General features: G+C 43.3%; 1 protein-coding gene across 1 annotated transcript in view; it reads left to right on the top strand.

Annotated features, from left to right (window-relative positions):
- The window catches only part of LOC114910704 (A disintegrin and metalloproteinase with thrombospondin motifs 19-like), a 36,508-nt gene that overhangs the window by 13,007 nt on the left and 9,756 nt on the right, over positions 1-13,745 (top strand). The window contains 6 exon segments of the mRNA XM_029252852.1: positions 1,055-1,175; positions 6,117-6,197; positions 8,340-8,497; positions 10,026-10,089; positions 10,092-10,169; positions 11,192-11,327. Of these exon segments, the coding sequence (XP_029108685.1) occupies positions 1,055-1,175; positions 6,117-6,197; positions 8,340-8,497; positions 10,026-10,089; positions 10,092-10,169; positions 11,192-11,327 (638 nt within the window).

Raw genomic sequence — 13,745 nt, forward strand, 5'->3', positions numbered from 1 at the left:
CGCCTCTGCAGGTGTACCATAGCAGTAAGATTGAACTGTCTGCAAATTATGCACTGACATGAACCTCCAAAACCCAAAACAACCTTGCATCATTTTTATGGCCCTCTGAGGGTCAGCAGTTCGTGCCTTATTTAAAAAAAAAAAAAAAAAGGGGGCAGCTGAAATGAATTCCTACAAAGAATTGTACAAAGAAGTACAATATCCCCTTGCCGGTCATCATAATCTAACTGCATGGATGCAGAGCTTCCCACCTTTTATCCTTTATTTGGATATTGATTCTGATCCAGGCTTCCTTTACCTTCTACGTTTTATGACCCACTAACCTGGTTGCTGTGGAATTTCTTTGGAGGTGAAGTAATGTGGTCTGTCCCAAGCTTCAGCTGAACTTCACTCAGATGACACTAAATGAAGCATACAGAGAAGCAAGGAGCATGCCCTCAGAAGAATTTGGGTTCAAATCCCCTTTTCTGCTGTAATACCTCTGACTGCAGTGTTTACCTTGATTTGCTTCAGTGAATATTACCCAGCTGTATAAATAGGTAAAGTACTACAGTAGCTCAGTACACAAAGCTAACTTTGTGTGTCATTTTGCGGAATAGCCTCTGCTAGATAGATAAATAACTCACCAGTGTCAAGCTATGATACTGGACTCATAAAACTAAACAGTGGCCATTCTTCAGTCCTCTGATGTAGGGAAGTTGTTCACATAATGCACAGTTTCAGGTAAAATTGTTAACTTTTTCAAATACTTATTAAGGCTGTTTTATGAGGTACTCAAATATTTATAGCCATATGCCAATAGTATTTGCAGATTTCAGTTTATGAGTTAAGGACTATGGTAACTTTTTATTCTGGATACCAATGTAATTGTAACATATATAACTGGTGATTTTTATGAAAATAATTTTTTTCCATAAATGATTTATCCTTTATTTATATTGATCCAGTAATTACATTCCTGAACTCTACTTACCTTTCTACATTTTGAGTTACAAAGGTCAAACTAATGTACAAGGCATATAAGCTAAAACATCATTTTTGTTTAACCTTTCAGAAAGTGGGCTGTGATGCCATCCTGGGGTCCCTGGCCAGCGAGGACCACTGTGGAGTTTGCAATGGGAATGGCAAGTCCTGCAAGGTCATAAAAGGTGACTTCAACCAGACCCTTGGACCAGGTATTGTGACAACCCAAAATATCCACTGTGTGACTGTTGGCTGAATGCTTTGGTTTACTTATTTATTTAGCAGACAGGATCCTCCAAAGTGAGGACATAGTATGTATTTAACCCACACGGTGTGACTTACATTACTAGATGTACTATGTTACTCATAATGTGTCGGTCATCTTTCAGTAGAGCACACCCTCAGTGGCACTTGCTATTCGCATCCGTTGCGACAAAATGCATGCAAAAATGAGTTTCAGTCATTTTAATCCAATGCATTTTGAATAGCTCTCAATTAATCCGGGAAAAGCACTTCAGGTTACGAACTTTTCTCTAGGGTGCAGCTGATATGAAAAATCTTCGCATTTGTATTTTGGATCCTGCCAAACTGAAGCTTAACTTTATACTAATGGCACTTGTAACTGAGGGAAATACCACTGCAAAGAAATATGCCTTCCCAGATTATGCTCCAGTAATATTTAAGATTTTTTATGGGAATTTATTTCCACAAAACCAATATTTACGTGTAAATACATTTAGGAAGGACAGCAAACACGGTGTTTCATTGAGGAATTATTGCCGGGACACTTCACAGGAGGTCTGCATTTCCTTCCCCTCTGTTTACTTGTGTGTCGTTCTCGCTAAGCTGTGTTGAAGTTCCCTGCGAATAAAGGTACCGCTGTGAGGTCTCTTCTGACAGATGTTTATGTCTAACAAGAGGGTAAGCAGAAACGTCTGCAGGCTTGTCTCGCTGTAAAAGAAATTTAGAAAACAGCTTGTGTGCCCTCACGATTCCACGGAACGCGTAAACAGAGACGTCCTAAACCATTCCATCTTGTTCAAGGCTCCCTGGTTTGCGTTTTCCAGCGGGGCGCTTGGTACAGTGCGTTGTATGGCACAAAAGGATAGCTGTCTGCACTAGAGAGCAGAGCCTCCAAAATGAGACAGCTGCTGTGTCTCGGCATGGTCTGTATGTTCTGTGCTCCCTGAGGGCAACAGCAACCCAGTAAGACTCTACTAAAAAGCAATTGAGAATGTTAGATCAACACAACACCAGACACAACTGTCCTGCATTTCCCTGAACATTGGAGCATGTTCTTCCTTTCGCAAGGTGAACGCTCTGACCACATTTCACTTCTGAATTACATTTTTTGGATGCATAGGAAATGCTCCATTTTCCTGGAGGATTTTGCTTTGTCTGTCCGAGTTGCCCTAACGCTGTTGTAATGTTTCATAGCAGAATAGCTTTCAGGTGTCGTGTCAAAGGTCAACACATTGACCACTAAGTCTTCTTTGTGTATGTACATTACATTCAAGATACACAGGAAAAGATGTTATACCTTGTGTGTATTTTTCAACGGCTGTACACAAGGACCCAGTCCAACCACCAACCCGAAACCACAGAGGACAACACCCGGCGTAGCCAACAAACATCTTCATGACCTGAGACCAAGAAGCCTAACTGACTTCTCCAACCCACCCACCAAACCAAAACTAATCCCACCAACCCAAACAACAAACCAAATCTAACCCACCAACAAATAACCAAACCAAGCCTAACCCACCAACACAAAAAACCATCAAACCACACCTACCAACAGAAACACCTAAACCAAGCCTAACCTAACAAAAAACCAGCCATCAAGCCATCCCACTAACAAAAAAACCAACTATGAAACCATACCCACCAAAGCCAAACCAACAGACCAAGTCTCACCAACAGAAACCAACCAAGCCTACTCTCAAGAACACAAAAAACCAACCATAAAGCCAAACCATCAAATCAAGTCTAACGCACCAACTCAAAATGATCAAACCACACCACCAACAAAAGCAGCCAACAAACCAACCATCAAACCAACCCCAAAGCCAAACCAACAAACCAAGCCCAACCCACCAACACAAAAACCCCAACCATCATGCCAAACCATCAAACCAACCCCACCAACAAAAAACCAGACCAAGTCTAATCCACCAACACAAAAAAAAACCATCAAGTCACACACCAGCAAAACCAAACCAACAAACCAAGTCTGACCCACCAACAAAACCAAACCAATAAACCAAGTCTGACCCACCAACAAAGAACCAAACCAAGGCTAACCCACCAACACAAAAAGCCATCAACCAACCCCAACAAAGCCAAACCAACAGACCAAGCCTAACTCGCCAACGAAACCAACAAACCACACCAGCCAGGTACCAACATGAGTATTTCAGTGAGGTTATCAAGTAGGCACCTCCCTTCGTTGGCATTTTGTTGAATTAGGCGCACGACACCTCTGGAAGGCTCAACGGTGCAGTCTGACGTCCCAGACACACCCCCCTCCACCCTCAACAAATACTGCAACCCCACTAACTCAACCAGTTAAACCACAGCTCCATACATACCTTCTAACCTTACCTCCATACCTGCCGCCAAATCAACTGCAAATGCACCACTCCACAAATTTAAACTATCCTACTTAACAAGGCCACACCTCCTTAATTACCACCTGCCTCCCATTACTCACCATCTGCCACCAGTTCTCCACCACTACACACCTCCCTTCAACCTGTAACCCCAACTGCCCTGCTCTCTTTTCAACCATAACCACTGACTTGCCTTCTCAGCTGCCTCAGACAGCTCCTTCACCGCCGCCTTTAACGAGGGGCCTCTAATATCGAACTCCCCCAACAATGCCGTAGCTGATTTAGCCACAAACCCTCTAAGACCTACCTCTACTGGTCTCACATGAGCCCTCCACCCACAGTCCCTTGCCTCTGCCACAAGATCTGTATACTTTAACAGTTTCCATTCGTATGCCTCCCCAACAGCATCCTCGAACGGCACTGTTAACGCTACAAAGTACACAATACGCTCACCCTCCAAATATAACACCATGTTTGGATGCAGTGAAGTAACAGCAATGACCTGCGGAACCTGGAGCTGCTTGCCCACATCAGCCAGCAGCTTCCAGTCCCGTGCATTACCCCACCTACCCGGGCACATCTGCCCTTGCACAGTGCTAGTGTCTCCTGCCTGCACAAAACCAGTTGCTTTAGCTAAACTGCCAACAGGCAGAGAATTCACAGCTTGCCGCTTACTCTCAAACACACCTGCTAAACATCTAAGAACTTGATTATAGCGCCAAGTATAGTGCCCCTGCCACAAATTAACCTTACACCCTGACAAAATGTGCCTCAGCATTGCCACACTGCTACACAACTTACAAGAACCATCGCCACCTGGCCATTGCTTAACATTCTGTGACGTTGGTAGCACGTCATTAGTCGCTCCAACAATAAACTTAAGGCGACTCGCCTGCATTGCCCACACATCTTGCCAGCGTAACTTCCCCCTCTCCAAGCCTTCTCAGTTCACCCACCGACCCTGCTTAACTAATGTGACCGCCTTTGCACGCCTCACCTCCTCTTCCTGCCCCCGGACCTGCTCAACAACCAACCACCGTCTGTCTGTCTCCGGGGCTGCACTCCACAACCGCTGGAAATGGCCAGAACCAAACCCTGCCTTTCCTCTCTGCACGTGCCCAACGACATCCAACAACATCAGCGCTCCTTTTGCACTCTGGACTGCATCTCTGGGGTTTCACCCTCTACCTGTCTTCACTGACGGCACCACCTTCCTCACAATCTCATCTTTTGACTCCGTTAGATTCAGCTCCAAACCCACCTTTGCACACTTGTACTCCTTCACCAAACTTTGTACTGGCAGCTCCAACATGCCCTTAGCATATAACGCTACGCTACTTAAACAGCCTGGCACTCCCAGCCATCTTCTTATTGCTGTACTAATAATTGAACATCCAGCCACGATTCCAACCCTGCAACCGATGCCAAGATGTTGTATAGCTTTCCGTACTAAAACAAAACTGAATATCTGCAAAGTAAGTAAAGTAAAAGTTGTACTTCAGAAGACCATCTATTGAAGCTACAAGGTCATTTTAAAGCAAAACTTTTGAAAAATGTATTTCGTTGTGGTAGAATTGTCTTACTGGACCATTTACATTTACAATTACATGTATGCATTTAGCAGACACTTTTCTCCAAAGCAACACACAGTACATCTCATAGAAAATACAATGTGTTCCTTACATTAGCAGAAGAGAGACTTACATGCAGACGTGTGATTCTTAAGTGCAGTTAGTTTGTTTCTTTCCACCATATGAACCAATGTACATCATACACGTACTGAATATCCAGGATTCCTGATCACCTTCCTAGTAATATTGTTTTTTTTTGAGATGCATATAAACATTTATGTACAATACAGAAGTAGCTGGGTAAAGGCTTATCTGGACATGATCTTAAAGTTACGGTGCAGGAACATTTACACCTAACATGAACTTAAAGGATCGAGTGAGTCTGGAAGAGGTGAGTTTTAAGGTGCTTTATAATTGTAGAGAGAGATTCAGCAGTTCTGAGAGAGAGGGGGGAGTCGGTCCACCACAACAGAGCAAGAACTGAGAACATTCGTGCTTTGTGCATTTAAACGATATTAAAAGTCCTTCTTTATAAAGAGAACATTCAATATTTTTTGGATACTAATATTTTTACTTTCACTTCTAAAATTGTATAGTCAATGCAACGTTTCATTTCTTCACTTTTCTGTCTTCAGTGTTTTATGGTTCACAACCAGCTCATTCTTTACAAAAGGAAGCTTTGGGCCATATGGTGGAAAGAAACAAACTAACTGCACTTAAGAACGATGCGTCTGTATCTAAGTGTCTCTTTCTGCTAATCTAAGTACATATTGTATTTTCTATGAGATGCACATCACTTTGGAGAAAAGTGTCTGCTAAATGAATACACGTAAAAAGTAAATGTAAATGGAAGCAAATACGTGTGACAGCCCACTTTACTGACCACATTTGTGCCCTCGGCCTACCGTCACAACAAAGACGAAACCTCTTTTCCCTTTGTATCCACTCACTATTTTTTCATGTCCCTCAGGCTATGTAGAGGCGGTGGTCATTCCCACTGGGGCTCGGAGGATCAGAGTCGTAGAGAAGAAGCCCACTCAGAGCTACCTCGGTACGGGACGTAACGGTTTTATTGTTATCTTTGCTATTATTAAGTGCCTTGTCCAGAGTTACTTCAGCAGGGTGCTTGCTGGGCATGGAGCCAGAAGTCTTCTGGTTTCAGATCTGTGCACTTAGCCACTGCGATACCTGGTACCCTGCTGTAAAAGAGTCGGTTTGAAGGCACCAAATGTTTCCCTTCCCAGCCCACAGCAGGTGTAACTGGTTTTCTGTGTTGGCACAGGTCTCTTTCTTCATCTTGGACCTGCTCTGTCATCACACGTAATTGGTCCCTTTCAATTCCATTGCACTGCTCCACAGTGCTGTGAATGCCCATTATTATGCTTGGTGCTTGTGTACCTATATATCTTTGATTCCAACACAACTGTAATGTGGGGTGAAGCATTTCAGATGAGCACCAAATGATCATTTGCTTTTCAGATGTTTGTCTCTTTTTATTGCACCTTCTCTACAGACACTTTTTCTCATGCACTTTGCTGCCTGTGTGATCAGACTCTATACCTCCTCTTTCTTGTGTCTGTGTCTTAGTGTTTTGCCCACAGACTTCTAATATGTGTCAGCTGACAGGGAGTAGGGCATAATGCGTCTGCCAAGATACTCCCTATTACAGATTCAGTAGGTTCGACTGCAAAGAATCATGCTCCTCATTTACAGAGACACCACCTTCCTCCCTTTCTTCATTACTGCCTGTCTGCTTGGGTTAGTTTGTCCAAACCTGCTTTCCTTTGGCCTACAGTACCAGTGAAAAGTGTAAGCCCATCTGGGCATCCTGGACAATCCCTGTATGGGAGGAACTGGACAGAAGTGTGAAAGCAAAGCAACTCACAAGTGTCCTACATCTCTGAGATCTGCGAAGACATGGTGCCTCACTTCCTGATCAAGTGTACTCAAACTTTTGACTGCTACTGTAGGTAAACATGGATATAAGGGAAATAAACACAGTGTGGTGTACTTTTTCTGCTGTTCAACACACACACATTTTCTGAACCTCTTGTCCCCTTCGGAGTCGCGGGGAACCGGATCCCACCCGGCAACACGGGGCATAAGGCCGGAGGGGGAGGGGACACACCCAGGACAGGACACCAGTCCGTCACAAAGCACCCCAAGCGGGACTCGAACCCCAGACCCACTAGAGAGCAGGACCCAGTCCAACCCACTGCGCCATCCTTGGTGGTGTCAGTCAAACCCTGGGAGAGTCATGCTTTCATGATCCAAAAAATTTTTTTTTCTATTCTTTCTGCTTATTCTGCTGACTGCTGCCTCCAGCTTATGTCAGTTTTCACTTGTGTTTCAAAGGAGCTGATTCAAACAGGCAATCCGGCATTTTCTGCGGCGCCGCACCTCCCTAGGAATGCCGCTCCCTTCAATATCCATTCCGGGCATCCATCTGAAATTTACAGTCACGTCAAAGCATGATTAGAATCACACTCGTCCGCCACCTCACAGTAAAGGATTGACGCTGTAGCCTTTTAAGGTCTTTGTTTTAAAAGAGCCACATGGGAGGGTGCTGCGAGAGTGTCTTACACCACTGATTCCTCGCAGACAAAACTCTGCAGACGTGCCCCTGCCCAGTACTAAGTGGTTTATTTATAGAAACGTCTCAAGTGACAATTTACCCTTTATTACGTTACGCAGCTTAATTGCTTTGCTGACAGTCTTGTTCAGACTGTCCATTTTTACAGGTTAAACCTCTACATTGTAAAGCGGTACTTTTCTTTTTTTTTTTCTAGCAGAGTTCCTTAGCCGTACAGCTACATCTGTAACCTTGATCAGTTTGCGCTTCTATATGAAATTTCCACAACTTGTTTTCAAAAACAAATTTGTTTTACTAGCTATGCTTTTAAACCTATCTAGAGTTTTTTACAGAAATCATTGGTCATCATTACTTGTATGTAATGACTATAATGTTTCCAAGGTCTGATGAATCCATCATTTTACTCAGTGTGGACATACAGACATGAACAGTTGGAAGTATTTACCTTGTTTGAGGGATTCCGCTTTAAAAAGTCCATCTTTGATGAAGAGCACATTAAAGTAGCAGTAATCATTTAGCTTGAAGCTCATTCTTTAGGTTTGTTTCACATATGTTCGTCATACAATTTTTCGTGATTCTGATGAGTTTGCTTACCTGCAGCTCTCAAAGATGCCAGCAAGCAATCGATTAACAGCAACTGGAAAATCGAGCTTCCGGGCACTTTCAACATCGCCGGGACGACGGTACACTATGTCAGAAGGGGTCTGTGGGAGAAGATGTCTGCCAAAGGTCCCACCACTTCCCCACTGCATCTTATGGTGAGAATATAGGGAAAAATGCCTTATTCACCACTACTGTCATAATCTGATATCGCATATATAGTCTTGTTTTTGCATTCATATCTCTGAGTACAGCTGATCAATCCATCTCCAGTCTTTCATCTTCAGCACTGTTTTACAGCACTGTATTAGACCCCAAAATTAGATCCAGTAGCAGTATTTCACGTCACCCATTATTGTGCATAATAAGAGCTATTAATAATATAAAAATGTTTAAAATTGCGGTGGCGCAGTGGGTTGGACCACGGTCCTGCTGTCCGGTGGGTCTGGGGTTCGAGTCTCGCTTGGGGTGCCTTGCGACGGACTGGCGTCCCGTCCTGGGTGTGTCCCCTCCCCCTCCGGCCTTACGCCCTGTGTTGCCGGGTAGGCTCCGGTTCCCCGTGACCCCCTATGGGATGAGCGGTTCTGAAAATGTGTGTGTGTGTGTGTGTGTGTGTGTGTGTGTGTGTGTGTTTAAAATTGAATTTGCTGTAAAAACAGAAGTTGAGATGAGTCGGGTTAATAGCTGACCTTTTCCCCCGTAGCACTGTCATGGGTGGGATTACGGGGTTATCATTTTAATAGACTTATCCTCCCGACAAGCCATTGGGTTTGACTAGTCACACCAATTAGATTAAGGCATCAGGGGGCAGTCCTAAGGCAGGGAAATTAATCAGGGTCGTGCTGGATATTGAATAGAAATGTGCCAAAAAATTTCTGAGCAAATTTGCATTTGGTGACCCATTTTTAACTGCAGTTGAGCAGAATATGACCAATCTTGTATGAGAAGAAAGATTTACGTTTTTTATTCAATAATGTTTGAAAGATAATAATTATAATTACATTTATGTATCTCATTCAATACATTTATTATATTTTATCCTATGTCCGTATCTTTTCCACTACTAGGAAGCCTTAAAAACAGCATACTAAATGGATTTCATAGCAGGTTACTACAGAAAAAAGCAAAGACACTATTGCTGAAACTTTCTGCAACCCATTTGTGAAATGTTTCAGACTGGTAAAAGATGATAAAATAGCCATAGGTATTGTAGGCTGAGCAGCCTGGATGGGTAAAGCAAGTCAAGCTTGAAGAACAAGTGTCAGCATGGCGGGTAGTTAAGTGTAGCAGCTGGTTAGGTACAAACCTGGCAGCGATTAGAGCTGCTACCTTTAGACCCAACGGTTCCAGGTTTGAATCCCTCCTCCAGCTGTAGTACCCTTGAACAATGTCCTTAGCCTAAAATTTCCCACCTCTGTAAATGGTTAAATAGCATTGTAAGTTGCTTTGGAAAAAAAATGGCAGTTAGCTGAGTAAATGTAAACAGTGATAACATCTTTCACTTTTATGTTGCATAGCTTACACTTTTATCTATATATGGCTTACAACTCTATATACTGATAAAGCTGCATCTTTCGCTGGACCAGTTTAGGTTAAGTTCCTTCAGGTTCCCAAGTCCATGTCGTCTCATTTGCGTGTGTTTCAGAACTTCTGATTGTACCCTCAAGCTGTGTGATATCATGACAGGTGCTGCTCTTCACCAACCAGAGTTGCGGGATCCACTATGAATACACCATCCCAGTTGAGGCGTCCTTGTGGGGCGGGCCAGCGAGCCTCTCTATATGTGGACCCACTCCGGTTGGGAAGACTGCCATGCTGTGTGTGGAGGAGGTATGAGGATGTATCCAAACCTCACCATGAAGTCTGTCAATCATTCAGTGGTCATGAGCGGACGGGACCATTAGATTGTGAAAAATGCCAGATAACCATATCACAGCTTTGTGAATTTGTTGTTGTTTAGTTTGCATGTTAACAAGACTTAAGTTGTGGGTTTGAATGAGGGTTCAAAAACGGTCTAATCTGTCTGGAGTTTGCATGTTGTCTATGTTTTCATGAGTTTACTCCAACTGTCCAAAGACATGTGTTTCAGGTGAGCTGGTGACTCCAAATTGCTCATAGTTTGTGTGATTGCCCCGTGATGTACTGGCATCCCAACCAGAGTACCCTGCTTCATGCCATGTGCTTTCAGGATAGCCGCTTGACCATCATGACTCTGGATGACAAGCAGTTATTGATAATGGATGGAAGGATTTTCAATGTTTACCTTTAAATTTATTCATTTATTCAGTCTGGATTCTAACCCATCTCATAATGCTCAGCCCACGTTCTGTGAGGCACAAGCACCACACACTGCATCACCATGCTTCTATAATGTTATTTTTAAGAACTGTTAATTTACACTGAATCTGTACAGTTTAAATTTACACCGAAAAAGGTAAATTTACAGGGCCACATTTACCATAGCATTGTGCAGTTGCTTGCATTTGTGCTGCCCTTGGTTCTGTTTCTCATACTTCTGTTCACCTCTCCTTACTCACATTTTTTGCATTGTCCGTAACATGACTCCCTTGTAAAGCGTTCTGGATGTGAGTGTCTGGTACTTTCAGAAATGGGAATATAAAAGCAGTTGCCAATGTAGAAAACACAAGAAATATTTCAGGCCTGTGGAGAACGGTCGCATGAATAAATCTGTTCCGTGAAAAAAGAGAGTCCACTGTAAACCCGTCAAGATGAAGTTACACACCACCATTCAAATTCCCAAGTCTGAATTTGTGCTTCGGGTTCTGATCCCCTCGAACTGTCAGTATTTACGAGGTGAAAGGTTTTTTTCACTGTAAATTCAATATTACCAGGAGAAAGGAGGACCATGGTGACCTGCACTGAGATTGTCAACAAGACAACGAGCGTGGTGGACAGCCGGAAGTGCAGCCACCTGACGAGACCAGAGCCACAAGTACGCAAGTGCAATGAGCAGCCCTGCCAGACCAGGTTAGCACCTGCTGTTTTGACTCAACCTTGTCTTTAGGGTTCACACGTCAAACTCAGTACCCAACGAGTCGTTCTCGTATTCACCTAGCTGTCCTCATTACTTTTGTACCTTTTGTCTCATGAGTTAAAGTACACCCATCTTTCATGTAATAGGATGGATTTTGGACTTTCTAGGAGAAATTTTGACCATTTGGCTCACAGATGTCAAGAAATAGCAGGTAGCATAGCAGATAGACCTGGACTTTGCTCTCAGATCCCATCTCCTGCTGCACTAGCATTGTGTAAGGTATTTGCTTTGACTGTGAACAGTAAAAATTTATCCAGCTATGATATTGATTAGGTAGCTGTCATTCACTCTGGAGAAAAGATTCATTGAAGTAAATAAATATGATGAAAATAAAATTCTCAAAGTACACAGGCACAGTGCAACGTTCCTAACAAATCTTAGACACTAGATCTACTTTTTTTCTTTTTTTTTTGTTAGATTGATGCTTTACTTATGCCAGTAGGCATTGTTTCCAGGAGAATTTAGAGATTAATATGCTAGATTTAGTCAGACTGCCCCCATTGAGGGGCAAAAACCTTTGTGGCACGAAGTGTATGCCTCTGTCCCAAAACATCCAGGGCAAGTGGCGATGCTGTTGTACACGGTACAATACACATTGTGGAAGTAAAGTGACCATGAAATAGTCAAAAAATGCCATTGAATGGACTAAAATACCCATTGTGGAAGTAAAATGACCACAAAATGGGCAAAAATCCCATTGTACAGAACATAATGTCTGAAAGATTGTGTCTATTTTTATAAGTCATTGAAACATTTTTTATGTAAGGGATGAGCGTATGCACTGGGGACTGCTGCAAATTCATATGATTTTATGAGAAATGGTGTGAATCAGGTTTAGTCTAGTATTTTGTGGAAACAATTTGGTATGAATAGCACAGAATGGGTTTGTGTTCTGATCATGGCACACCTGGCGCAGCGAGTTTTTGACACGCCTGCATTAGGGCAATGTCATCACTCGCACTCAGTGCTGCCGCGGTAGCGATTTTTCCAAATGTCGCACAAAATCGGGCCTCTCACTGGTTGTTCCGCGGGGTTTTGCGGGGACATGGTGAGTACAAAGCCTTCAGCGCTTCACAGCAGAAAACATTCGCTTTTGTGGCGTCTCTCACCACCGCCGCTGACGGCAGTCGATCCTGCCGCCAGGGACTTAGTGTCGGTACAAAGATAGCTGTGTTTGTCGGCCTTTTGATGGCGGGAGAAAAAACATAATTAAAGTAAACTGTGGTGTTGTGTTGAAAAACAGGGGATGAACTCGCAGTCTTTTTGAAGAAAGAGCGAGACTGTAATGTTCTTGAGAAAAAACACGAGACAAGTTGCGACTCGGGCGCCTCTCCAGGCCTCTGTGATTAAAGGGTATTGGATGTCAGTCACGGCGCGGTGATGCCTTAGCGAGCCCATCCTCTCCGTGTAAATCGCATTGATTTCTGGTGCACATGGAGCTCGGCGTCCTCACTAGAGGCTACTATACAGTTGGTATTAAGCATGAAATTACCAACTCGGTGCCTTTCGGTTAGTTCCCTGAAGAAAATTTTACGTATTTAACATGCCGTTAACGTGTGGTTTAGCTAACCCTTTCCTCCGAGGCGACTTCGTCGATATCACCCATTTATGTAGCGTGTTATATACACATTTTCTGTCATTTTTTTGTGGCTGTTTGCTGGATTTTCTTCGCTGTAGCACTTCAGGATAAGTGCCTTCTTCAAGTAGGAACGCAAACCCGCGTCCTTGGAGTGCACGGCAGCCGCTCTAGCTACCATGCTACCTGATATTTATAGCTTTGTTGGTATTTCAGTTATTGCTGCTTGTGAGCAACAGTGTCCTACTTTAAATGTTGGTGCGGAAACATTAAATTATCCACTCAATATACAGAAATGTTTATTCAGCGTTTATGTTTCCTCGTGGCTCTTGCTGTAATTGGCCAGGGTTGCTGAGGGAAAATAATCCCTATAACAGTGAAGTCACTGACAACAGATATTTTAATTTCTGTGACAGAATTATGTTGTAATGAGTCACAGTCATTTTCATGTGCCCCAGTGACGAGTGAAAAAATATTTCCACACCATACCCGTACGAAGGCGTAGTGAAGCAGACCATTATGCTCTAATTGGAGTTTGGCGAATAATTTCTTTCTGGCTAAAATGGCCGTCGTGGAAGAAATTAGCCTAATACACAGTGACATGCACATTTCCTCTCACACGCCGATCCGGAGGAATAAAATGGTTCGTTCTCTAAACTCGCGTTTGTATCTGCAGTCTAATTTGTCACCCACGAGAAAGGAGCATAAAATATGGCCCGGTGTAGTAAAATCCAGTCCTGCAAATTGAATGAGCCGATAAGAGCGTGCAGACTCC

Source organism: Scleropages formosus, chromosome 6, assembly GCF_900964775.1.
Source record: "Scleropages formosus chromosome 6, fSclFor1.1, whole genome shotgun sequence".
NCBI classification, from domain to species: Eukaryota; Metazoa; Chordata; class Actinopteri; order Osteoglossiformes; family Osteoglossidae; genus Scleropages; species Scleropages formosus.